General features: G+C 43.7%; 5 protein-coding genes across 5 annotated transcripts; 3 read left to right on the forward strand and 2 right to left on the reverse strand.

Moving 5' to 3' along the window:
* Positions 1 to 2,050: 2,050 nt before the first annotated feature.
* GGS23DRAFT_588305 (uncharacterized protein) lies at positions 2,051 to 3,289 on the forward strand. Its single transcript, XM_051517541.1, has one exon. It carries the CDS (start codon positions 2,101 to 2,103, stop codon positions 3,136 to 3,138), a length of 1,038 nt encoding a protein of 345 aa, XP_051367589.1. The 5' UTR covers positions 2,051 to 2,100; the 3' UTR covers positions 3,139 to 3,289.
* Positions 3,290 to 4,471: 1,182 nt separating this feature from the next.
* GGS23DRAFT_600980 (RNA-binding domain-containing protein) lies at positions 4,472 to 6,342 on the forward strand (the record flags this gene model as incomplete). The annotated part of the gene is made up of 7 exons (XM_051519150.1): positions 4,472 to 4,673; positions 4,752 to 4,818; positions 4,993 to 5,086; positions 5,143 to 5,355; positions 5,428 to 5,479; positions 5,556 to 5,986; positions 6,058 to 6,342. 7 exons carry the CDS (start codon positions 4,472 to 4,474, stop codon positions 6,340 to 6,342), a joined length of 1,344 nt encoding a protein of 447 aa, XP_051367590.1.
* A 1,344-nt stretch (positions 6,343 to 7,686) lies between these two features.
* On the reverse strand, positions 7,687 to 9,122 carry GGS23DRAFT_588320 (signal recognition particle 14kD protein). Its single transcript, XM_051517542.1, has 3 exons — positions 8,900 to 9,122; positions 8,756 to 8,834; positions 7,687 to 8,695 (listed from the first exon to the last, which is right to left on the reverse strand). The coding sequence occupies exons 1-3, from the start codon at positions 8,921 to 8,923 to the stop codon at positions 8,403 to 8,405; spliced, it is 396 nt and encodes a 131-aa protein (XP_051367591.1). The 5' UTR covers positions 8,924 to 9,122; the 3' UTR covers positions 7,687 to 8,402.
* Positions 9,123 to 13,958: 4,836 nt separating this feature from the next.
* Positions 13,959 to 15,447, forward strand: GGS23DRAFT_607927 (SPX domain-containing protein; the record flags this gene model as incomplete). Its single annotated transcript, XM_051520122.1, has 3 exons — positions 13,959 to 14,001; positions 14,073 to 14,945; positions 15,005 to 15,447. 3 exons carry the CDS (start codon positions 13,959 to 13,961, stop codon positions 15,445 to 15,447), a joined length of 1,359 nt encoding a protein of 452 aa, XP_051367592.1.
* A 1,114-nt stretch (positions 15,448 to 16,561) lies between these two features.
* Positions 16,562 to 19,970, reverse strand: GGS23DRAFT_600982 (P-loop containing nucleoside triphosphate hydrolase protein; the record flags this gene model as incomplete). Its single annotated transcript, XM_051519151.1, has 3 exons — positions 16,562 to 16,601; positions 16,658 to 16,758; positions 16,827 to 19,970. The coding sequence occupies 3 exons, from the start codon at positions 19,968 to 19,970 to the stop codon at positions 16,562 to 16,564; spliced, it is 3,285 nt and encodes a 1,094-aa protein (XP_051367593.1).
* Between the last annotated feature and the right edge of the window lie 6,595 nt (positions 19,971 to 26,565).

Genomic DNA, 26,565 nt, shown 5'->3' on the forward strand with positions numbered 1-26,565 from the left:
CCGGGACTCTAGTATCACGTACGCTCTGCTCCTTCTTAATATAAAGTAATTATAGCTTTCGTAAGTACGGATTATATTATAATTATTACTTAATTAAATTATTAACTTTAGTAATTTCATTTTAATTTAAGATTCAGCTTTATTATTATATTTATTATATTTTGATTTATATATTTATTTTAATTACGAACGCTTTAACTACTTCGTCGTATTATAATAATTAAATAAATAACTTTTACGTTTAGCTTCTTTTTTCTCTTTATCTCTTTTACCTTAAAGCTAGCCACTACTATATCTTTATAACTAAAAGATAAATTTAAAATATGATAACTATATTAAATTCCTTACCTACCGATTAATAAAGTAATATTAATTTTATCTATTTTAAATTCTCATACGTATTGTAGTTACCGATAAAGCATACTTTTATATAAGCTATACGGGATTCTAGTATTGCGTATGCTCTGCTCCTTCTTACTATAACTACTGACCTTGTCTTCTATGGGTTCTGAGAGGGTAATTACGTACTATGCCCTAGCGCTAGCCAGGGTCTTATAACTAGGCATAGCTAATGATATTTAAATATTATTTGCTTAGTAAAAGAATATATATTAAAAAAATAAAACTCTATAAATAGAAAAAAGAAAAAAGTTACACTCTATTAAGGCTGGGCCTTTAAGAGCTAGCTACATACAGAAAGAGCAGTTACGTACTCTGATATTATATTAACCAAAGTTCTCTAAGTAGACATAGTCTATTAAATATATTACGTAATACACTAAGAGAGTATGTCTTACTAGATTACTATACTAGTTTATTATATACTATCTTATATAATATACCTATTCTATTTCTTTTTAATATATTATTTACTTATATTTTATTACTCTTTACGTATAACTTATTATACTCAACGTCGCTTTAGTTTAATCTATATAACACTTTCAAAATTTATAATAATTTAAATATTTTTACTTAATTTAAATAATTTTCTTATAATTAAATTCATTAAAATCAGAGTTCTAACTTATTGTTTTAACTTTTATTTATCTCTCTTCGTATAACCGTGTTTTATTCGATTTAACATCTCAAGCTTTTAATTCTAGTTATTGATTGATTGATTGGTATTGTAGGATCAACAGAGAGCGGACTAGCAGAAGCACACCCCCCTCCTTTCTCCCCCATTCTTCTTGGTATTTGGGGATGGGCATGCTTCTCCTGCAGCATCAGGAATCTCGCGTTCAGGTACGTACGTATGAAAAGCCGCCAACCGTCTGGCTTGCATATGCATCCTCTACCCCAAATTGCTTCTTAATCGCTACTCTCGAGCGCGTTTCGGTTTTCTTTCCTTTTTCCTTTGCCCAAATAAGCAAAAGTTTCACATTAGCCGGCGCCCTCTCCTTCCCCCTCTCTCCCCCAATTGTGTCCGGCGACCTGTCGTGCTGCTGCTCACCGGCAGACGCTATTCAACGCAGGCTTTCTCTTTGCCTTGCAGCAGGGCTAGCATCGCCGCAACGGGCGAAGAGGCGAAGAGGCGAGGGAGCGTCGGCGCGAGGGGGGAGACAGAGAGGTACCGGAGGTAAGCTTCAAGCAGGTTCTTCGCTGGAAATAATACGTTTGCACGCCGGAGCCTTGTCTGGTACGGAGTGGATACGACGACCCGGCGCGTCCACCGGTCGATGGTACAGTGTTGCCTGTCTCGTTTGGTGTGTGCGCGCTCGCTCGCTCGCGGGTTGTGAGGTGTGTGTGCGTGCGTATGCGTATGTGTGTATATACGTACGTGTGTACTGTGTGTACGTATATCTGGGTGTGTGTGTGTGTGTATTATGTGCGTGTCGGGGTTACGCCACCGTCTGCGAGCGGCGTCGGTGCTACTTTTTTTTTTCCCCCTTCGTCCTCCCCCCCCCTTCTGTCCCATTGCGATCCCCTGCATGTTGTTGTTGGCCAACCCGTATACATTAGGTACCTCCCTACCTACGGCGCGTATGTACATTACACATACACGACTTGAGCGTTGCTACCTCCCTACCAACATATAGCCCCCCCCCCCTTTCTCCCTCGCCTAGGCCGTTCCCGTTCGTCGTGGTGTACCTCTCTCCCATGTTTCTGTGGCGTAGGTACCAGGAGGGAAACGCGCTCCGTGCTGACTCCTGCCTATCGATCCAGCCCGTAGTGCCGTATCTTCCCCCCTTCCCTCCTTCTCGATTTGTTTTTATTGTTATTATTCTCGTTGTTTATTCTCTTTTGTGTCCCTCTCGCTGTCCCTACCGTCCCTTTCTCACCCAGCCAGAGAGAGTGAGAGAGAGCCTACCGAATCCACGCTGTCTAACCACCCCCGAAAATTTTCGACACGCACTCCTTGTCACCACAAAGGCTCACCCCTCCAATACAGGTTTACTTCCTACCCCCATCAACCAGCGCGCTCTCTCGTCGGTACATCGCGGTCGGAGAAGGAGGGGACTTCTGGGTTTTAGAGACAAGGCGGCTAAGCTTCACCAAGTCGTCCAGCATATCCGGCCATGGGTAAGTCCGCACCACTCCCCCTACCTACCTACCGACCTACCTACCTGCCTGCCTGCCTGCCACCACCGTCGCGCTGCTACTTCGCCGGCGATAACCTCCTCCTCCTCTCCTGTCCCCGTCCCGGCCCGCGACGTCTCTTTTTCTTTCCATCTCTCTCTCTCTCTCTCTCTATCTCTCTCTCTATCTATCTCTATCTCTCTTTTTCTCTATCCTCGTCTCTCTACCCTCGTCGGTCCTGCTTGCTCTGCCCAAAGGTGGCCGGCCGGCCTGCCCGACTGCGCGCCTACATCCGCGACTCTCCGTCTGCGTTGCCTCGTCCGTCGCCCGCTGCCGTCGCCCGCCCTTCTCTTCCACTCTCTATACCTACTAAACCTATCCACTTCCCGCGCTACGTGCCTATGTGTATCCCACCTCGTACATGCGTGCGTACATGCGTACATGCGTACATACGTACATGCTACCTACACGACGCATCCGTGCCCACGTACATGCGTGCGTACATATCTCCTACATGGCCTACCTGCTCCTGCGCTCGCATGCGCACCCGGCTGCCAAATCAGATCTTTGTCCTGGCTACCTGTTCACGGTGTGCCCTTCCCACCAATCCCCGTGTAGAGGCCTAAAACAAATGCCTCTGCGACGTGTAACAACTCTCACCCCCCTCCTCGAGTCTACTTACTCGATACCTCTTGTCCTGTGTTATTTGCCTACGGGCTGACTTACCTCCTTGGTCTTCGTAACCGCCCGTTGCCCGTCTCGTTGCCGTCCTCCCCCCCCCCCCCCCTTCTCCTCCTCCCGCCAGCACCCAATCACACACTTTGTCCCCCTAACTCTTCTACTCGACTCACACCACCAGTCATCCTATCGCCTGCCTCCCTCCCCTCTGTGCCGTTCCCGAACCCTTTAATACGCCGCGCTTCCCTCCCCACTCCCCGTCCCTGGACGCTTTCCCCCTTCCCGGTCCACTAACGGTCTGGCATCCTCGAGCATCCCCGTATGCAACTACGGCCCGCCAAATTGGCATAGTTACCTGTCCAAAGCTGGCTCTCCTATCTCAATAACTTGATCTGCTGCCCCCTTCTCCCACCGTCCATTGAACCCTGCTTCGGGATCGGATTTCTAACTTGCGATACCTCTGACAGCTGACTCTGGAGACAACTATCGTCCTGTAAGTGGGGAATGGCTTCTACTATATCGCGCTCGGTTCCGCGGCCCCGTCGTCTATCCGTATGCATAGCATCCCACCTCGCTACTTGTTTCTTCGTCCACTCCACTCGTCGCCGCTCGACACAAGGTAACTCGCCAGTTGCTCTGGCCGGCGGCGGAACTTTAAAGCCGGTCTACCTGCGTGTTGGCCAGGGCCGCTGCTCTCCCTGACGGCCTCTTCCCCGTCAATCCTTTTATTTTTTTTCGTTTTTAACTTCGGGGCTAGGGAGGGGGGGTGCCCGGGTGAAACTGGCCCCGTCTAGAGCATATATATATATATATGTATATGTATATGTATATATATAAAGTTGGCCGTTGTGGTGAGCGATTACATACAACGCTTGGGTGCGAGTCGCAGCCTCGCACTTCCTCTCCCCACTCATCCAGTTCTTTCGCAGCTCCTCCGCCTAATAGTCTCTACTTTTCTGTCCGTTTCCATTGTGTTTGCCTTGGTGGAAAACGTCGGGAAAGGACCGCTTACCTACCGCGACGTCTCCCCCCCCTTCCCTTCCCGCCTCCCCTCGCGATTCGCCCTTGGTACCTTGAGAGCCACCTTCGGCTTCCAATGTCCTCTATGCGCCCCCCAGATGCTGACGATTCGCAGCGCGAGAGATCTCGTTCTCCCCGACGTGGCCGTTCGAGGAGTCCAGGTCGCTTGGGTCGCCGTCGTTCCTATTCGCCACGTAGCCGGTCTCGGAGCCGGGACGATTATCGTAGGTCGGACAGACGGTCCCGATCTCCCATGACTGGAGCTGGGGCACCAGTTGGAGGAACAGGCTCGGGCTTCGGTGGACCGCCACAGCGCTCTTACGAGGAGCGTGCTGCAGCACGGGAACAGATGATGAATAACATTCGCGAGACATCCCAACAGGATCGCCGCGTCTATGTCGGCAATCTATCATATGATGTGAAATGGCACCATCTTAAGGATTTCATGCGACAGGGTTGGTAAACCCCTGGCTCGGACGGAGGCGCTTACGGACTGGGGGGCATCGAAGCTAATAAGGAAATGTGCTGCGCAGCTGGAGAGGTTCTCTTCGCCGACGTTTTACTGCTTCCGAACGGAATGTCGAAGGTGGGCTACTACACGTGATTCATGGCTGGTTTTCTCTTTTGGCTCCTCCTCCTCTGGCTCTTGATGGAATTGATGGATTGACGGGTTGGGACGCTGTCCGCGGGTTTTTTGTAGGGATGCGGGTAAGCAGAATGCACTCCCCCTTTGCCCGAGGGTGTCCAGGGAACGCGTGCTAACAGCTGAGCCAGAATTGTGGAGTATGCTACGAGGGAACAAGCACAGGCGGCTGTCCAAACTCTCAGCAATCAGAATCTGATGGGTCGTCTTGTCTACGTTCGTGAGGTAAGAGCGTCACCTGGTACTGCTACGGTTATGGCGGATGCTAAGCCGGGTATTAGGATCGCGAAGCGGAACCACGATTCATTGGTGCAACCGGAGGCCGCGGCGGTTACGCCGGCTCCGCCGGAGGAGGCGGTGGTGGTGCTGGCGGCGGCGGCGGCGGCGGCGGCGGCGGCCCCGGAATGCAGGCAGGCTACGGCGGAGGCGGCTACGGCGTCGGTGCTGCGGGTGCTCCTATGACAGGCGGCAATCGCCAAATCTACGTCTCTAACGTTTGTTCATTCCCACCCTTTTCAATTTCTCACGCCGTTACGGGTGTCAGTGTTGACTGGTTTTACCTACAGCTCCCGTACACGGTAGGCTGGCAAGATCTCAAGGACCTATTCCGACAAGCAGGTTAGTTCGCAACCCGTTCCTCAGAGCCGAGCACCCGTCGGGGTTACACAAAAATACTGACAGAGCGCCATCGCAGCTCGAAACGGTCAGGTGATCCGAGCCGACGTTCATCTCGGCCCAGACGGCAGACCTAAAGGTTCCGGAATTGTCATGTTTGAGCATCCTGACGACACGCGAAACGCCATCCAGCAATTCAACGGCTTTGAATGGCAAGGCCGTATGCTCGAAGTTCGTGAGGACCGATTTGCCCACCAAGGTGTTGGTGGATACGGTCGAGGCGGCTTCGGGGGGCGCGGGGGGTTCGCCGGCTCATACGGTAGCGGCAGGGGTGCCTTCGGCGGTAGCCGAGGCGGCTTCGGCAGTGGTTATGGAGCCCGCGGAGGCTACGGTAGTGGTGGGCCCGCTGGTGGGTACGATGCCGCCAGTTCCACCCCAGCGGCCCCGAACTCGTTCACCGATTTCGCTACTGCGGGGACCGAGCCAAGCGAAATAATCCACGTCCGAAATGTGAGGCTGCGTTGAAATCCGTCGTGTTTCGGGTAACGTAAATTGTCACTAACAGCCGCCCTCACTTCTAGCTTCCTTGGTCGACGAGTAACGAGGACCTGGTCGAGCTCTTCACCACCATTGGGAAAGTTGAGCAGGCCGAGATCCAATATGAGCCTAGCGGTCGATCTCGAGGAACCGGCGTGGTTCGCTTCGACAGCACCACGACTGCGGAAACTGCAATTTCGAAATTTCAGGGCTACCACTACGGAGGACGACCCCTCGGACTGAGCTTCGTCAAGTACCTAATACCAGGCGGAGGCGACAGCATGGAAACCGATGCGCACGGCGGTCTAACCCAAGATCAGATTATGTAGAGACGAGGTTGTCTTCCTCGGCCCCTTCCAGGGCCTCCCCCAGGATGAAGCTTTCCACAGTCTCATCCCTGGTCGTTACCTCCATACGGCGACTCGTCTCTCAGCGTCACCATCCCCACCCTCACGCCCAATCCCCCCACCAAAAAAAAAGAAAAAAGTTTTCCGTCCACGTACAGTTTTCCGCATGGTGTATGAGTGGCCTTCTCTGACGGTTGGGTCGGGTGGGACTGGCAGGTCGCGTCCATACTTATGGCGCACTTGTGTAGTATTTGCTTCTCTTCTCTTTATTCCCCGTAATCGCTCCCTTCTCTTCACATTTATTCCCTTCTGGCACGAGCGACAACTCGGAGAGTCGACAGGAAAGTCATAGCTAGGGATCAGGGCCCACATCGCCCTCGGCAGTCTTCGCTACGAATAACATTTACACGCAGGACAGGACCCATTTCTAGTAAGTGGTGGACAATCAACATTCGAAAGAGCAGAGATACAACAAAAAGGTCTTTTTCTTTCTCTCTTACGGTATTTCTCACATAGGTGGCGGCTATGATGCTGGCGACGTCGTGTAGGGACAAGGGAAAACTCGAGATGCTCCAAAATTAGATTGTACTCAAAACGAAATAGCATTATGTTTTTTTCCCGGCGGGGTGGCTGGCCTGGTCTGGTCGTATCTGGGGGCAGCAGCGGACAAGACGTTGAGTGAGAGAGGCCCACAGGACCGACTGGGCGTGCCGGTTGCGCGACAGAGTGTGGCATATTCCTGTCAGCGGACTGGATTTACAAGTTTTTACATGCGTGACTAGGCGGCAAAGGATGGGCTCGACGCTCACGGAATGCGGGAATGTTATCAAGACCTACCAAGCGAAAGAAAGTAGCTAGAATCTAGATGCCACCATTGCCTACCGGAAATTTGCAGGGGGGGTGTGAGAAAGAGGGAAGATTGCCTAGGTTAGCTCTCAACACCCTGAAAGAAAATATTCCCTGCACAAAATACCCGAACACGGACGTGAATAGCGGGTCCTAAGCCCTACGCCCGGGAAGATACGAGTGCGGTTCGAGTGCTATATAATCGCACATTTATACTGAACCTCTCCTCCCCGCTCGTGGTATTGATGTCGACGGCTACGTCGACAGTGACTGGCTAAACAAGAACACACTGACCTGCTCGCCCCGCGCGGTTTAACGCTCCCGACCTCCGGAATCGCCATAGTGCCTAAGGTCACCCCTTAATGGGTGAAGGTTGAGGTTGACTTTCGGCTCACAGTTACGATTTTAACTCCTTCGTATAGGTTTTCTAAGATGCGGTCGACCCACGCGTCAAGTCGGGGATGCTCTCTTCCGCCGTCGCGGCGGTCTTGACGGAGACGAGGTGCGGAACTGCACCGGCAAAAATGTATTGCCGGCAAGTGGATGTGGTCGGCGCACCAGGAGCTTATCGTTTGTAGGAACTAGGGCCTGGCCAGCCGGCGCCCAGGCAGCCTGTCTATGTACGTAGGCGATCCACACAGGAGAGAATGAGAAGCTAATGTCACGGGCCAGTGGAAGATGTATCTAAGAGAGGATGACGGGAGCGACTACAAAATTACGACTGGCGGAGCTAGTCAGCAGGCATTTCATTCCTTCACCCGCTATATAGAAGAGGACGCCGGATGCGCCCTTAGCTACTACTACAAGAATAGACGGGAGAGGGGGCTTCGGTGGGAGGATGTTGACACTATTGCAATCGTGCTCCAGAGACAGCGCGTGTGGCCAACCTCATCTATCGGTTGTAGCTATTGGGGATGTGTTGTGCGTAGACAGGGGTGCGATCGAGCTTCCTACAAGAGGGGTATCTCATGACGATAGATGGACAATGCACAGCGGTGCTATAGCGATGTTCTTAACTGTCAGACCTCTATATGCTACCGTGGTGGAAGGATTCGGGCGATGCGTTACGCAGAGGCGGAACCACAGTATCCAATGTACTCCCAGGACCGAGACTTATACTGAGGGAAGAGCTAGACCGTAGGGGGGGGGGTCGGACGAGTCGATAGCCGATGAGGATTACAGGTCTGACCAGACAGTCAGGGACCGGGGATTGTAGATGCCCCCCGTCTCTTTTTCGCCTTCCCTTTCCTCTTGCTCCGATCCCTAGGCTTCAAGGTCGTCATTCCGGATTTGCATACCTCGGCGTACTTGTCAAAGAAGACAGGGAGGCAGGCAGGCTCAACTACCGTCGACAGCTTGATCCTATCTCGGCGCCGCTCCTTGCCTTTGGAATTTGTCGCCCTGACGAGGATGGGCATAGGTCTCGAGGAGTGCAGATCGGGGAAGACGGCATCGCCCGTTGCGTCTGGCAGAGGGTGATCGTATGAGACTAGAGGATGACGGGTTAGGCAGGTGGCGGCGGGGTTGAGACAATAGAGAGAGGTCGTACGTCGTTTTTGCACCAGGGTTATGGAGCCGTGGTCTTTGCCTTTCCTGTAGTCGAAGAGCTCAGAGAGCCGAACGAAAAACTGTGCACGGTTAGTCAGCGTCGGCGGTGGAATCGAGAGGATATCATGATGGTATAAATGCGCGCCTCGTCGTTACTTAGGTGGCCCATCGTCAGCGACACCAGTGAATCAGTAGGAGGTAGTGCAGCAATACACAAAGTACGTGTATGGAGTCGGACGTTAGGAAGACGGGGGAGATGCCAACAAGACTAGTACTACACTGCACGGAACACTGCAAAATGTATATAGTAATAGTTTCTTAAAATGAGTTCATAGTAAAAGGGCCCGTTTCTTAAAATAATTATGCACAGTGAAACAAGATTTAAAAATGTAATAATAGTTAAGATTAATGAATATAAAGAAAGAATTAATATAGTTTATAAAAAAGCAATTATAAAAAACGTAGTTTAATTATAATAATATAAGATTTTTATATATTATAATGTAAGCTATTTATCTAGGCTAATTAGATTATAATAGATATCTTATTTTTCATTATATGCTATATCTATTCTAGAACCTTAACTAGCATTAGAGCATAGTACGTAATCAGCTCCTTAGTATAAGGCTAGCTATTATAAGTACGGTTTATAAAGTGAACTTTTCATCTTTTTCTCGTTTAGATTTAAATCGTTAATATACGGCTTTTACCTAACGAATAGCTCTTAAAACCGGAATAAAAAGCTAAATTAACTCTCTTTTACGGATTAATATTTTAACGAGTGGAATTAATAATAGAAACGGCGAAGTAGCCCTTACGAAAGCAATAATAAGTTAATAATCAGAAAAACGATATTAGCTTTTAGATATACGCGCCGGTAATACCTACGAGAAAGGATCAATAAAAGATAATATCAAACGGGTATTTTAATATGTGAGAGTAATAATAAGAAAGGCGATACTAGTACTTAAGGAAGAGGTAATTAGTTAAATTAATAGTTAGAAAAACGGTATTAACTTTTAGATATACGCGCCGGTAATAACTACGAGAAAGGATCGATAGAAGATAACCAAAGAAACGACTAATAAACCTGAGAAAACGTAATTTAAATAGTAATTTCGAAATAAAAAAGACGAAATCGACAAAATAAATAGCAAAAAAAGGAGAACTTTTTTTAAGAGAAAGATAACAAAGCGCTAGAGTTTAACGCTTAATAAAGTTAAACTACGCCCAAAGCGTAAGGAAAAAGCGCTTAAGGCGTAATATAAAAAAGAAAAGGCGTTAGAATAATAATAAATAATAAGTTTAATTAGAATAATATTACTTTAATAAGGTCGCTAGAGACGCTAGCGGAATACGGAGAAGCCTTAAGCCTTTTAATAATATATCGATAAGGATGCTAAAGGCGTTAACGAAAAGAAAGGCTACCGGCCTTTTAATAATATCGATAAAGGTGCCAGAAGCGCTAGTAATAAACGAAAGAGCGCGCTTTAATACGCCCTTAAGCGGAGCCCCTGAAGGACTCCGTTAATAATATATAGATAAACGATAATCTTTAAACGAATAAGGACGACGTACCCTTAATACGCCTTTTGGCGGAGCCTTGCGGCTCCGTTAGTAATACGGATAAGCTCTTAGTCTTTAAATGATAGTAAAGGCCTTAGACCTTTTAATAATAAACGGAAGGAGGTACTTAATGCGTCCTTAAGCAGAGCCTGAAGAATTCTGTTAATAAATACAAAAGATAAACGATAGTCTTTAAACGAATAAGAACAGCGTACTCTAGTACGCCCTTTGGCGGATCTGACAGAATCCGTTAACGGAAAATAAACAAAGGTCTTTAAACAGGGTAAACGAACCGACGATCCCGTAACTATAGAAGTTAAACTAAACCTAATAAGCGCCTAAGTACGACTTCGTACATAGAACTTTAGAACTCTATAGTTTAATAGGAGAATCAGGAAACCTAAGGAGGCAGTAGTACCTTAGGAAAAGAAAGAAGGCCCTGGGGAGTAGTAAAGCCCTAGAGAGTAGTAATACCTCAGAAAATAAAAATAGTAACCTAAGGAATAAATAACGTACTCCGGGAAACGGAAGGTAGCCTTAAAAGAAGGATATACTAGAGGACTAGATAATATCCGGAGCGTTAATAATACCTTAAGAAAAGGAGAATAAAAAGAAGGCTTCCCGGGAAAAATAAGATACCAAGAAAGGCGTACCCTGGAAAATTAAGGCCTCCGAGAAAGAAACGAAAGAAGAAAAAGAAACCCCTAGGTATAATATAACCCCTAAGGAAAAGGAGGAAACCCTAAGGGAATAGCAATACCTTAAGAGGCGGAGATAGTAACCCAAGAAACGACTAACGTACCTTAGGGAACGAAAATAATACCTAAAGATATAGGTACGTATCTTAAGGCATGGAAAGAAAACGAATTAGATTATTAAGGCTAAATCTTAAAGAAAAGAAAAGTAATGCGTACTTTTTTCTTTCTAGGAAGGGACCTTATATTATAAACTATAATTATTATAGAGCCCTAACTAATACTAAGGCATAATACGTAATTAGCCCCCTATATAATGGGCTATGCCTATTGTAAGGCCTTGGCTAGTGCCAGGGCTTAGTACGTAACCAGTACCTACGGAGGATAAGGCTAGCTATTATAAGTACGGCTTATACGGCGTACTTTTTTTCTCCTTTTTTTCTTCGTTTAGCTTTAGTTTATTAATATACGGCTTTTACCTAGCGAATAGCTCTTAAAACCGTAATAAAAAGCTAGATTAATCTTCTTTTATCGTTTTACGGATTAGTATTTTAACGAGCGGAATTAGTAATAGGAACGGCGATGTAGTACTAAAGGAAGCGGTAGCTAGTAAAGTTAGTAGTCGGAAAGGCGGTATTAGCTTTTAGATATACGCGCCGGCGGCTCCTACGAAGAAAACCGACGAGATAGTATCTTAATACGCGGGATTAGTAATAGGAAAGGCGATACTAGCGTTTACGCCGGTTAAGTTAATAGTCGGAAAGGCGGTATTAGCTTTTGGATATACGCGCCGGTAGTAGCCTACGAACGAGGACCGATAAGATAACCGAAGAAACGACCGATAGCCCCGAGGAAACGTAGTTTAGACGGTAATTTCGAGATAAGAACGACGAAAAATACGGCTAAAAACGGCGGAAAACTTTTTTCCGGAGAAAGATAATAAAGCGTTAGAGTATAGCGCTTATCGACGAGTTAAACCGCGCCTAAGGCGCGAATTAAGAACGCCCGAGGCGTAATATAAGGAAGGAATAGCGTTAGAATAGCGACGAAACGATAGGTTAAGTTAGGATAATAGTACTTCGATAAGGACGCTAAAGGCGCTAGTAATAAACGGGAAGGCGCGTTTCCGCGCGTCCTTAGGCGGAGCCCTTTAAACTCCGTTAGCGAACGATAAACGATAATCTTTAAACGAATAGGGACGGCGTACCTTAATACGTCCTCCGGCGGAGCCTCGCGGCTCCGTTAGTAATACGGATAGGCCCCTAGCCTTTAAACGGAAGGATAAGCCCCTAGCCTTTAAACGATAGGAAAGGCCTTAAGCCTCTTAATAATAGACGAGAAAGCGCGCCTTAGTACGCTTTTAGGCGGAGCCCTTAGCTCCGCTAACGGACGATAAACGATAGTCTTTAAACGAATCGGACGGCGTACTTTAGTACGTCCTTTAGTAGAAAATAAATAAAGGTCTTTAAACGGCGGTAAACGAACCGACGATCCCGTAGCTACGGAAGTTAAACTAAACCTAATAAGCGCTTATACGCGATTTCGTACGTAAGGCTTTAAAGCTTTACGGTTTAATAAGAGGATCGGGATTAGTAACCCCCGGGAAGTAGTAATACCCCGGGGAACGAAGATAATAACCCGGGAAGCGGATAACGTAACCCGGGAAACGAACGAAGTACCCGGAAATACGAAGAGCCCTTAGGTAAACGGAAACGAAGACGGCGGTCCTAAGGAAATGATATACCGGGGAAGCTAGATAGTACCCGGAACGCCGGTAGTACCCTAGGAGGAGGAGGGGCTCTCGGGGGAAGTAACTACCGGGAAAGCGTACCCGGTAAACGAAGAAACCCGGGAGACCTACGGAGGAGATCCCGGGGAAGAATAGGACCCGGGGAAAGAGCGCCGGGGAGCTAGAGGCGCCCGGTATAGTACCCCGGGAAACGAAAGGCCCCGGGAAGGAAACGGCGGAGAAGAAGACCCCGGGATATAATATAACCGCCGGGGAAAAGAAGAAGGAGGCCTAGGGATATATTAGTACCTTAAGCGGCGGAGTTAGTAACCCGGGGAGCGAGTAACGTACCCCGGGGGACGGAAGTAGCACCTAAGGATACGGTACGTATCCTAAGGCGTAAGGAAGGAAAACGGGTTAAGTTATTAGAGCTAGACGCCGAAGAAAAGGGCGGTAAGGCGTACTTTTTTTTTTTCCGGGAAGGGACCTTATATAATAGGCTATATCCATTATAAGGCCCTAGCTAGTACCAGGGCTTAGCACGTAACCAGTACCTACAGAGGATAAGGCTAGCTATTATAAGTACGGCCTATACGGCGTACCTTTTTTCTCCTTTTTCTCCTCGTCTAGCTTTAGTTTATTAACATACGGCTTTTACCCAGCGAACAGCTCTTAAAACCGTGACACCCTAATACCTATAGAAGATAAGGCTAGCTATTATAAATATAGCCTATAAAGTATACTTTCCCTTTCTTTTTCTCCTCGTCTAGCTTTAAATCGTTAATATACAGCTTTTATCTAGCAAATAGCTCTTAAAATCGTAACAATTATATAATAAAAGATAATTATAATTATATATTAAGGTATAAGCAACTAATAATAAACTATTTAACATAAATTTTAAATCATTATAAGCTATATCGAGTTTTGAATAATTTCTTAGCTTTTTCCGTAATAAGCTTTTTAAAGGTAATTAGCATAGGTTCCTTGCGTGCTTATGTACCTAAGTATTTTTTCTTGAGATTCTATTATACTTCTCGTCGGTACGGTTGCTCTCTTATTCATCTACTAACAGGTAGCCTCTTTGTTCATATGGAGCCCCGATACCCTTCGCTACCTTATGCTATACCACGCACTTGGGGCCTTTTGGGGGGAGAACCTCGACCTGCGGCCCAACTGTATCGCTATCTGTCCGTTGATTCTGACGACCACTGATGAAGTTTGCCCAAGAGTTTAGGAAGTCTCTCCAACGAGGAGGTATGCCATATTTCTTTGATCTCACCCCGCGCTTCTTCTTCTAACGACTCGCGTCTGCTCCCTATGTGTAGGCTTCCCTCAGAAATGGGTCGACTCTGCCGTCCCTTACCGCCAACTTAAAAAGTGCCTTAAGAAAGTCACCCAGGAGCTTTGTGAGCTCGGGCTAGATAAGGACACTGTAGCACGATTAGCCGCCGGCGCAAAGCATCCTTCCACCGTTGGCTTCCACTATATATTCGATGGGAAGGATGGAGCTTCCAAGCATTTTCGCCCGAAGCTGACTTTTTTCATCCACATCCAGGATGAGGTAGCCGTCGACGCGCAACTAACGCCGCCAACGAGATCCTTTTTAGAAACGATCGCTTCAAGGGCACCGAAGGCACTAACGGATTGGCCCGATCAAGTAGAATCGCCCGCTATGACCGAATCCATCGATGATTCCAACCCCGGCGAAGCCCCTGTCTTGCGATCAAACCCATCCCCGGTTCGACGGGTTGAGGTACCTTTGGTCTTCGATGGCGAATTCTTCGACATTTTGCAGACCGACGTCTCGAACCTAGACGCCCTGCAGGAAGAAGAGCAGGATAAATTGGTAAACCAGATCACGACCTTGGGGCATGAGATTAGCAAAGCCACGAAACCGACGAGAGGGCGGAAAGCAAGGGACGACCTGGAGATTTGGCGGGGCATCTTTGTGTCGTATGTTGACGCCTGTGTCTTCTTCTCCACTCGGGAGATCGACCACGGCGCAAGGACGAGTGCCCAAGCCGTGATGCAACTTCAGTGGTTCCAAGACCAGGTCCTTTCAAGAAAGCTCATCCAGCGGCTCCGGCTCGACAAAAGCCGGCAGGCCTACATCAGGTTTCTCAATATGAACGCCTTACTGCTGCAGATGCTCAAGTTTCAGGAAATGAACAGCCTAGCTGTGACGAAAATACTTAAGAGTTTGTTTCTACCCAATTTCCACCTAATACATGTTGTCCGCCGTTGACCATATAAGTAGAATTCGATAAGAGGACTTCCCTCGGCGTTTCTCGGGTATTTCCGACAACCGTTCAGTCGACCCACCTCTTTGCGGGGAGTGCAGCTAGAGACATATGCGCGCAAATGTCTAGCGAGCTCATCGCCGTCGTCCCGCAGCTTGATGATTATCTCTGCCCTATCTGCTTCGCCGTCGCCTACTGGCCGATTCGACTGGATTGCCAGCATGTATTCTGCAGTAGGTGCCTAGTGAAGATGTCGCGGAAGGTTGAGAAATATTGTCCTCTATGCCGAGCCGAGGTGCTCATGCAAGCCGGGCTGGATAATTTGGATAGTAAACGTGCTGCCTTCCTCCGCGAATATTTCCCAAAAGAAGTCAAGGAGAAAATTCGGGCCAATGAACGGGAACGAAATAGGGAGATATTTGGACCCAACTACTCAGATTCGCCTTGTTCCGTGATGTGAAGGCCACCCACATTAATCACCCCAGATCGACAAATCCGAGGGGTCGCCGCGAGGCTGCTAGCATTTCATCACCACGCACACACTCTGGAATCGCCCAGACTCGTTCCGGGGTTGACTCTACATAGCACCCCGGACAGGCCTCAGGCATTTGAGAGTGGAGGAACAAACCCTTCTCCGACAAATGCGAATCTAGCAGGGTGGGGAGAATATCCCAGCGCCAGGGCGCACATTTCCACCGTTGGCCGATTGAGTGGGTTGACCTTAAAATCCCATTGACAGTCCTGTTGTGCAGGATTGGAAATACCCGGATGGGGTCCGTATTGTATAGGTTCATCACGCATTCAAAATAACAGTCCGTCCAGGTCGCTGTCCCGGTAATGCATGTACTATTGGCCGATCACCTCTGCCGCCTGACTCCAACCAGGGCGTACAAGATAACCGCGACACCTAGGTACATGGACGCTCTCTCCTCTAGGTATTTGAGCTTTCTCGGTCCTACCGGGCGAACAGAGACAAAGTGCACGGGTGATATAGGTCGCTCGTATTAAAGGGTCTCGGGTTTTACATACCTACAACCGAGTAGTACGAGCGATAGGTGAAGGGAAGTCGAGTTAGAGGGTTAAAATGGTACTTGTCAAATGCTGCGAACCACCTTCATATTGATTAGAGGCGAGATGAGCGTTTTAAACCAAATATTTTCAGTATCCGTGATCAGATTCATCAACTCGGTTTGAGAAGCTTCGCGCTATTATAAATCCCGCCGGCGTTAAGAGGGGACCGAAGGTCTTGGTGGGCTTATCGCCTTGCGAAGGTCTACTCCGTTGTTGTGGGAAGAGGGGAGGCTATACATAAAAATGCTCGGTGACCATTTGTCACGCGGGTTAAGCCTGATTCACACAGACGAGAAAAGTGTCCCAACTGAATCAGCTACTAATTTGCGTGTTCTACTGCTGCTTTCTCTCTTGGAGAATCTCTAGGTACCCGTGAAAAACTGCCCTGTTTTTCGAGATGCTTGGGCTCGTGGAGCGTGTAACCTCTAGATGGTTGTTCGTCCTCTAGTATGTGGTTAATTTGGTAGGCTTGTCGCGCGTCCTCGGTTGTGGGCGAAATTTCGTCAATGGTCTGCGAGAAGTCGTTGTCGAGGGTCGGTCAGTCTGTTACGGCGTTAGTAGTCCCAGGATCCGACGGTGCTCCCTTGGCGGAAACTCACCGGATGATCTTGACATCTTTGTCAATCTTGGCTCGGCCCTCAATAGCGTTGGGAGTGATAAGAATGAATTGCTTGCCGACGGAGCGCCGAGCCGTGGTAATCTAGCCAGCTGGTTAATAATGCAGTCCCCGGGAGAGGTGAGGGATGATGTGCTTAGGACAAGACTCACTAGCATGTTGGTGCTGATGGCACGGTTGACGTTATCCATGAAGACGTCAAACTCATCCAGGCATCGCAAAGGGGAGCCCATGGCGTCCCAGATAGCAAGGAGAAGACATATAGACGAGAATGACTTTTCTCCGCCGGATAGAGTCTTGGTGTTCCGTCCCGAGTTATTCTTCCTCGTCTCATCTGGTTCCACCTGTACGCGAAGCCTCTTGGTCTTGTGATCCAGGAGGAGCTCGCCTCTGAAGCCGCGCTCACTGAGGAGATAGTTAAAGTTGCATCGCGCATGAGCCGAGATAAGTCTCTGGAAGGTCCTCCACTTGCGTAGCCGATCCATTAGGGCCCTTTTCAACTCATCAACAAGCAGCGTGAGACTCCTATGATTCCTCTTGGCCTCGCGATATTCTTGAACAGCTCTCGAGGCTCGATTCTGGATCTCCTCGTCCGATGCCCCTAGCTGCCCACGGATCTTCCTCAGTTGCTCTTTGATAGACTCAAATTTCTTCTCGATGCTTCGGATGCTCTCCCCGTCGGGGATATAAGCCCGCTCGGGAGCGACGGCACTTGCCTGTTGTATGTAGTCGGAGACGACAGTACTTTGTCTATCCCTGGACACGTCTGCTTGGACCTTACCTTCCTTTGCTACGTCGAGACTTACGTAGGCTTGGTTCTTCTCGACCAGAGCTATTCGTCGGGTATCTTGGTATCTCCTCCCCTTATCTTCAGCCTTGGCGATTTTGGCACAGTGATCTTGGAGCACCTCCTTGGTTTTGTGGTGCTCCTCCTTAAGTCTCTCTACCTCGTTATTCATTTCTCTCTTCTGGACGGCCAGCTCGCCAAATTGATTACCGTAATGGTCTTGTCGGTTACGAGCCGCTTGAAGGTCGTTCTTAAGACCTTCTAGTCTCCCGTCGAGGTCTTCGAATTTGTCTAGCTCCTCCTCGATACGGGTAACCCGCGCCGAAGCGTTCCGCCGTTGCGTTTCTAACGCCACTTGCTGTTTTTTGTGCTGCTCCATGGCCTGGACACAACGTTGAGCCGACTGTTGGATAGCCCTCCTCGACCCATCCACCTCGCGCAATTCCGTTCGTAGCTGTTCAAGGGTATCGCTGAAGAAGTTTATTTGTGATTCGACGTCGTCCGTTTTCATGCGAGGCTTTTGGTCATAATTTGGGGTTACCGGACTGGTGGAAAAGCTTTGGCCGCGGCTTGTAAGTCGTAAACCGTGACCTCTTTTCTTGTCATGGAAACACAAGCAAGCGGTAACATTCTCAGGTACTCGCCCGTCGAGCATGACCCGCTCCGCCTCCTCTCGACCCTCGATTAATATGGTCTGCTCGATCATGTGGTTGATTACCAACTGATCTCGCACCCGCAGGTCGTCGAAGGTTAGAACCCTCAGGACCGTCTCATACTTGTCATCGGGCTCTTTCAACGCGGCAATCGCGGATCTCGGGATTATGAAAATGGGGCATTTCTGAATCCCTAGTCTTTCCATGTGGGCGAATAGCCGGACCTGATCCGGTCGATTGGAGACTATAAACCCGTTGAGCGATTGTCCTAATATCTTCTCGAGGATCGGCGACCACTTTGGCTTGTTCAGCCGAATCAACGTGCCGATTGGGCCGATAGGCTTCTGGGAAAATCCGGCATCGCTCTCGATAAGCTTGTGGAGCTGAGGCACTTGACGCTCAAAACCGGCAAGCGGATCGCCACGATTTTGAGACAAAGTTCGCAGTCGGGATTCAGCCGCAGAGACTTCCTGTCGTTTCTGCCTAGTCAGTCCCTCTGATTTTTGTGCCTCCTCTTGAGCAAGGTTTAGTTCCGTTGTCAGGCCGGCGCTGCGGTTGGCATGAGCACTTTGAGCTTCTTCGATATCCTTCACGGCACATCTTGCGTCACATAGTTCTTTCTGCTTCTCGGCATGAGCTCCGCCATTTGCTGCCTCTAGGCGCTGCTCTTCGTCTCGTATCATTTTCTCGTATGTCTTCACCCTGCCGGAAGCCTCGGTGAGCCGTGAGTGGATATCTCTTTCCTGCATGTGGGTTTGCTCCATCAACTCTCGGGCTTTGCTATACTTGGCCTTCGCTTCTGACTCTTGGTCCTTAAACTGCGCTTCTTCTTGACGAAGAATGTCGATGGCTTCGTCCACTTCTCGCACTTTGTTCTCGATGACTTCAAGGGCTTCTGATTTTTCCGCGACTGTTACCTCTGCCCGTGCGATTTCTTCTTGGGCTGCGAGCACTGCATCTTCTTTCTCTTGTAGGACGTCTTCCTGCTCGAGGACCTGCGCCCAGGCCAATTGATTTGAGTAGACTTTCGATTGTTTCCGCATATCTGCACTTTTGGTGAGTGCATCTCTCAGCTTGACAGCCTTTTCAGTTTTCTCCTTAAGAAAAGCGATGTCATCTTTGAATGTGATAAGCCTCATCTCATTGGCTTCGAGAGTCTCCTGGAGGAGTTGATAATCCTGGTCTAACTGTTCTAGCTGGGTGCCTTGAACGAAGTACTTGTACTTGGAGGCAGGAGTCGCCGCGTTCAGAAACTGGCGTGCATTGTCCTGGGATAGAACGTTGAGGGGATTATCGACTTGAAGGCAGTAGTATTCAACAACATCGTCAACATCGCCCTTCCTGTTCGAGATAATCCTGCCGGTGGCAGATTTCAATTTGAACCCACTTGAGCCGGACTTGGTGAAGTGTCGCTCGACGATAATCGATTCTCCGAATTGATCTGGTTTGTAAGAGTCGGGCCCTTGATTCTTGATCTTAACAACTAGGCTGGCATGCTCCTCTCCTTCCTTGACGAAGCTTCGAAGACTCCCGCCACGGTTCGTAGCGCTAGCCTTCCCTCCTAGGCATAGAGTGATAGCTGTCAGGATGGCGCTCTTTCCGCTTCCATTCTCCCCTACAATGAAGTTGAGTAGGGGCCCCAAATCCACATGAAGCCTCGAATGGCACATGAAATTGAAGCAGGTAATGCTCTCGAGAATGGCGTTAAGGGCCACCTGATTTTCGCCAAGGACATGTGGTCGACTCTTGATTCGTTGCGTTGCTCGTTGGTCGTCAATGTCGGTGTATTCAAGATGCTTGAATCCTGCATCCCGCATCATCTCGTACTGTGACGCCGCAGGGGGACTAGGCGGCATTTCCGGTTCCGGCAAAGCTCCATCGTCGTCGGAGCTCGGGGTGTTGTCTAGTTGGGATGTCGGGAATTTCTCACTGCGTAGGGAATTGTCTGATATGCGTGGTTTCTTTCGCTGCTAATCTCACAATATTAGATGCTTTTAGGTTACGGATTGCGGGTGGAATAAAAAATTATAGCTGACAGATTTATCATGAAAGGTCGCCCTGGCATCCGAGACGATAATTCCATCATTGAGGTCTTGTTCAAATGCAGCGCGACGGGAGCGCTTTGGAGCACTCGAAGGGGGCATATCGTAAATGAAGAGTTATGTCGAACTAACAGGTGGCAGCGGAACAAGAGGTCGAGGTAAAGGATTCATTAGTAACGATATCAGAGACTAAGTTGGTGACAGTTACCTGGTCATTAGAATAAGTTCATCACAAAGTCACGGCCCTTAATTTAATATTAGAATATAAGAATTCAAATTACTATTTATTTATTTACTATAAAATACATTAATTTTGAAGCCTATATACATTAAAAGTATATAATATATATTTAATTATATACATTATTAAATAATATATTAAAACCTTTTATAAAATTTGAAAAATATTTTATTTATTAGTTTTTTATTTAAATTATATTTATTAGGGGTTTTTTTAATTAAAATATATTAAGTAGTAGTTAAGCTAGCCTTTTTATAATTACATATTGCATAGTATAAATATAAATGTTTACATTTTATATTATAAAATATTATACTGATTATTCTATTTTATAAATGTATTTTTTATATTTTATAATTTATTTATAAAGGAAAACTATATATTGAACAAGGGGAACGTGGGCACGCTGTAATAGAGACTCGTATAAGGACTATCTAACTGCTAATAACTTACCTAGTGCTGATCAAACTAGATCATAGCTATAAATAGTTATAATAAAGTCGCTATATGTAGAAGGTTAATAAAAGTAATGAACGTAATTAAGTTACGATTTATTTTTATTAGTATTATTTAATCATACCTTAAGAAAAAGTCGACGATTATAGGAACTAAATATATAGCAAATTTTTATATAAAAGAGTTTTCGTTTTGAGATAAAAAGGCGTCGCGAATAATTTAAGCATTAAGTTTCATTATAAAGTTAATAAGTCGTAATTTAGTATCTTTTTCTTCGATTACGAAATACGTATTTCGATAAGGACCGTAACTTTTTTTAAGAATTTTGTTTTTTAGTCGTATACGTAAGATTTAGATTATTCGCTTTTTAAAGAATATTAAAATAAGGATACCCTTAGCTTATTACGCGTTATGAGGTATCGTTTTAATTTTATAATTGAACTAAACTTTAGCTTAGACTTTTCTAATTTTAAAGAAATTTTAAGTTAAGGTTATCTTTTTTTAGTATAGGATTTTAATAAGTATGTCTTTCTTTTAATCAGTTAATTTCGTATTTAATAAATTTATTTTAATAGCGTTAAGCCTTTCCGTTATTAACTTAATACTTCGAAGGATGTTAATAAATCTCAATACGATATTCTTATAAGATTTATCGTATTATAATATATCTAGCGGCTTGTATTTTAAATTAACCTTTTTTAATACTTGATCTTTTTAATTTAATATTCCTAACGGTATTTAGCTATTTAACGATACGTTATTTATAGGTTAAACTTTACGTAACTTTAATTTATATATAGTATTAATTAAAAATGCATATTTAACTTTATAAGTTAATTCCGAAATAAAAGTTTAGTCTCGCTTATATTATTTCGATTCTTACGTCATATATCGAATCGCCTTTATAACGGCTTTATTAAAGACGTAGAGGAATTTTTTGTTACTTAATTTAATGATCGTTTTATTTCCTTTATCGAAATAAAGTTCGAAGGCCGATAAATCCTTAGCTTTGGAGATAAGTACTATTTTCGTATCATTATTATAAAAGTAGATATAGTTAACTTTAACTTAAAGGTTAGCGTCAGCCTTTAAATACTCGGGTAAGAACGCGTTTTTAAGCCTATATACGTTATTAAAGCAGCTTAAGGTATTAATAGTATTTAATTTTCCTAATCGCTAGGTATAAGGTTTAATAACGTGTCGTTTCTTACATCGGTAACGAAAGAGATTATTATCCAAACCATGTTAAAAGTAATAGTTTTTATAAAGGTATTTTTATCAAACTCGAGCTTTATATAAAACGAAAAAATAGAGTTTATATTAAGTAATACAAGATAAGTAACGAACCTATCTTTAATAACATAAATCAGTAAGCGTAAGTATTGATTTATAAGTTAAATAAGATCATTGATTATTTCTATATATAAGGTCTTTATAAAGAATTTAAAACCTCGCTATATCGCTTAAGTATCGATTATAAGAAACCGTTACTTCTTTAAGTGGCTTTTTATGATTATATTAAATTATATTCCTATATTGATTACCGTAAATATAATAGCTTTGTCCCCGTTAGATCCTACGTCAATTATTAATTTAGGGAAAGGCCGGATATAGTTTTTAATATCTTTCGCGATAATAAAGTTTGCCTATATTTTATTCGAAGAATCGGTAAACAGTACGATACTTTACGGTACGTTAAATATTTCAATACTTTTTTTTCATCCCTTTATATTTATTTCTTCATAATTTTAATAAGTTTAAATTAACATTTACTAATCTTTATAGCGGGCGTCGTAAAATACTCGACTATCTATTCTGAAAACCCAGGTATAAATTTAATTATGTTGCCTTACGAAACCTCGAAGCGTTTCTTATCATTTTCGTTAACCTTTTTTTAATTAAAGCCCCTTTAATAATTTGTTTATAATCTTTGTTTTTTTAAATTAATCATTCGTATCTAAAGCAACATTTCTGCCATCTTTAATCAGTTTTCGTTTCGATTATGACGATAAGACTTTTATATTCTCTTAATCAAATATTTCTTTCTTAACACATTTACTATTAAAATTTTTAGTTTATTTAATTACGTTAATTTTAATTAAACTCGTTTTAATAATATTCTTATAATAGTAAATATCTTTGTCGTCGATAAGATCTTTCGTTTAATTATAACTTGAGATTTTAATTTTGCATAATTCATAGTTATATTCCCGCTCAATTAATTAAATAATGTTAATCTCCGTTATAGCTTTAGGTATTTCTTCTTACTTTAATACTAGCTTTTCGTTTTTAAAGTATCGTAAATTAAAAGGTATAAACTTTAGCTTTTCGTTTAAGTAATAACATACTATTCTATGTACTTACTCTAGAGACTTCTTACTTTAATATATATAGAATTAAATATAATAAGTGATCAATTCTTTTTTTCGTTTAGCTTACGTAATAATCGTTCTTAGGATTAATATTAATATTAACTTATCTGGGTTTCCGTTCACGAGGTAATATAATCGCTTTCCGCTTCTGTAATAAAACCGATTTTACGTTATATCTGTTAATAACAAATAATGAATATAATTATAAAGCCGATCGAAAGTATCATACAATTAATATTAGAATTCTTTATATTTATTTAATTAAGTCAATAATATTTTATTACGTATACTTCGGTAGTTTAATATAATATTATATTAATGTTTATTAAGGTTCTTTCGTTAATTTATAGGTTATAAAGAGTTCCGAACCGCGTTTATTAAGAATGGGCTTTCGTATTAATATTATTAATTAGTATTATACGTATTCCTTAGTTTATAAAAGCTATTCCTTTAACGGTAGTTTTATGAAGTTATTCTTATTTCTAAAGCGTTAAATCGGTCATATAAGGCCTATATATTAACTTCCTAATTAATATTCAAGTAGTCGTTAAAAGGTTTAAGTTACGAGAAAAGCGGTAGTAAAGGTATTTAAAGGTTAGGAATCCTTAATCGTTAAATTATTTATATAATAAGCTCCTTGAGTTTTTCGAAAGTTGCTGTTTTTTATTATCATCGTTTTTTAGCTTAGTTTTTATTAATGATTCATTTTATTACACGACGTTCCGCTTACTTAGAAAGTTAAGTATATAGAAGCTAGTAATCGATATTTACGATTTTATTATAGTTATAATCTCACAGTTTATTAAACTCTATAAATAAAGATATCTAAAGTTTTTTAATTAAGTATTTTATTTTTCAGGAAAGCTCCTCGCCGTCGTTCGCGAGCTTAGAAAGACGTTTATTATCTATAAAATAAATAAAAGTCTATTTAGGATTTAAAATTATAAGGCCTCGTTCTAGCGCTACGAGTTTCCGTTTAACGTTAACTTAACTTAGTTTAACGTTAATCTTAAAATAATACTTTAAGGCTATAATGATAACTTTGTAAATCGTTAATATTCTACAACGTCGTTAAGACGCTTCCTAATAATTTTAATTGTAATTTATTCGCCGATTTTCTTAATCTTATCGTAGTCGCTTATATAATAACGGTTAAATAATGAATCCATCTTTTTTAGTCATTGGGTTACGTTACGTTTATAAAACTTAAGCTTAAAGTACTCGAAAAAGTTTAGAAATTTAATAATTAATATAACGATAATCAGAGCTACTATTGATATGTTTTAGCTATTAAAGGCTCCGTTATTATTATTTTAAAATAAGGCTATAAGGATCGCTAGTATAAATATAGAGCTACAGGTAACGAATAGAATAGTGGTGCGGTAGGACTAGGCTACGTAGCCTTTTGGATGTGTATTTATATAGGTCTCGTACTCATATTTTCATCAATTAGACTTAGACCTATGGGCATTACGACCTTATAGCTATGTACTCGTTTCTTAAACTACCTTTTACCATCTTTACCTTCTAGTCTTTCCTAGCTGTCGTTTTTAGCCAGCCGATTAACCGATTACAAATATATCACGTAGCTATATAAAGGAGCTACGTGCGCGAGAGCGCGCGCGGAGAGCTATCTCACAAGCAACGGGAGGAGGAGCAAAAGGTGAAAAGGTCTTCGATCTCTCTAAGAACGAGCTAAAGGAGTGGAAGCAACAGAGCGTATATATAGAAGCTCCTGTTGCTGAGGTAAGCAACGAAGAGGTGCAACCTCTACGTGACATAAGAAGATTACTAAACGCTTTAAACTAACGAATAATAGCTAGTTTCCGATAATATTACTATTAATTACTGAGCTAGTAAAGTATATAGGCGTTACTTCGAAATAATAAGTTAAGGAATATTAAGAGAAAGTAAGGTTATTATTCTATAGCGTAATTATAATACGCTTAAACGTCGCTTTCGTAATGTCCTAACTATTCTACTTTCTAACTAATCTAGGACCTTGATACTATAAAGCGATTAACTAAATGATTAGATACCTATATACTACTCGCTTCCTTAGTATTAGGTATAGGAGTAAGAGTAATAACGCGTAAGTACTTTTAATTAATAGTAACGCTTTGTTTATAAACGATTCTGAGTTAAGAAAGTCGTCTTAAGGATACGTTATATCCCTATTTAAAGGTCTGATTATATAAAGAGCCGCTCGCTAGAATATAGTATTAATATCGACGATTAAAACTAAATTATTTGTTTTAAAATATATAGCTAAGGAAACGATAACTCTTTAACGTTTCTTTAGGGATATTACCCTAAAGCTAAGAGAACCTTAGAAGGTATATAGCGATAACTAATAAACTATTAAACTAGTAATAAGGGAAAAAGAAAAGATTAATATTAAGCTACGCTATATAGATATATAGAATATATAGCTACGCTAGGGGTACTAAAAGGGTACCTTTGAAGTAATTTACCTCCTTATTAATTAAATGCTAGTAGACGGATTTACGAAAGCTCTATTACGTTAATCGTTCGAATACTTTAGATTTTTATTTAACCTATAGAATACTCGCGGAGAAATAGTTACGATAACGCTTAAAAAGTCTTAATAAGTACTAACGGTAGGTAAATTCTTTCCTTAAAAAGCTAATGTATAGGTCTAAAGTACTGCTACTATATAGAGATTGCTTTCCTTATCGCTAAATACCGAACTAAAACTTACTCTTAGATCTTAATAAGTAAAAGTTACTTTAAAACTAAAATCTTAGTTCTGAGAATCGTAAGCTCGGCTAGATTAACGGGATATACGAGCGCCGGTAGGCTCGTTCTAGTACTTTAGGATCTTCTCGTATACTAGGTTAGCGTAACGGTATAGTACTTTATAGAAATACTCTTCGAATAAAATATAAGGAGGATCGCGAACGACCTTAGACTCTTCTTCCTTAGAAGATTATTCTTTTTTATCGGAAGATTACTTTCCTTTTCCTACGCTTCTAATATTCTTTATATCTACGTCTAACTCTTACTTTAGGACGGTAGCCGACGAAATTATTCCTTATATTACGATCGAAGGAGTAACGGAAACGTTACTTACGTTAATTAAAGTAGAAAAAGAATTAGTAAGTATAAAGCTAGGTACGGATACGGTAGTCGATAGTTTAATAGTTAAAGGGCTTATACCTAGCTAAGTAAACTAACTGGAGTTAATTACTTTTCGTCGTAATTTTACGGTCTCGGGAACCGCGAATACTTTCTCTCCTTTTTAATAGAGAGTAAGTAGTTCCTTTATTATAGTCGCGAACTTAAGGACTTATAAGTAACGTTAACGAATATTAAAAAA

Source organism: Durotheca rogersii, assembly GCF_024521655.1.
Source record: "Durotheca rogersii strain YMJ 92031201 chromosome Unknown GGS23scaffold_41, whole genome shotgun sequence".
Taxonomy (NCBI): domain Eukaryota; kingdom Fungi; phylum Ascomycota; class Sordariomycetes; order Xylariales; family Xylariaceae; genus Durotheca; species Durotheca rogersii.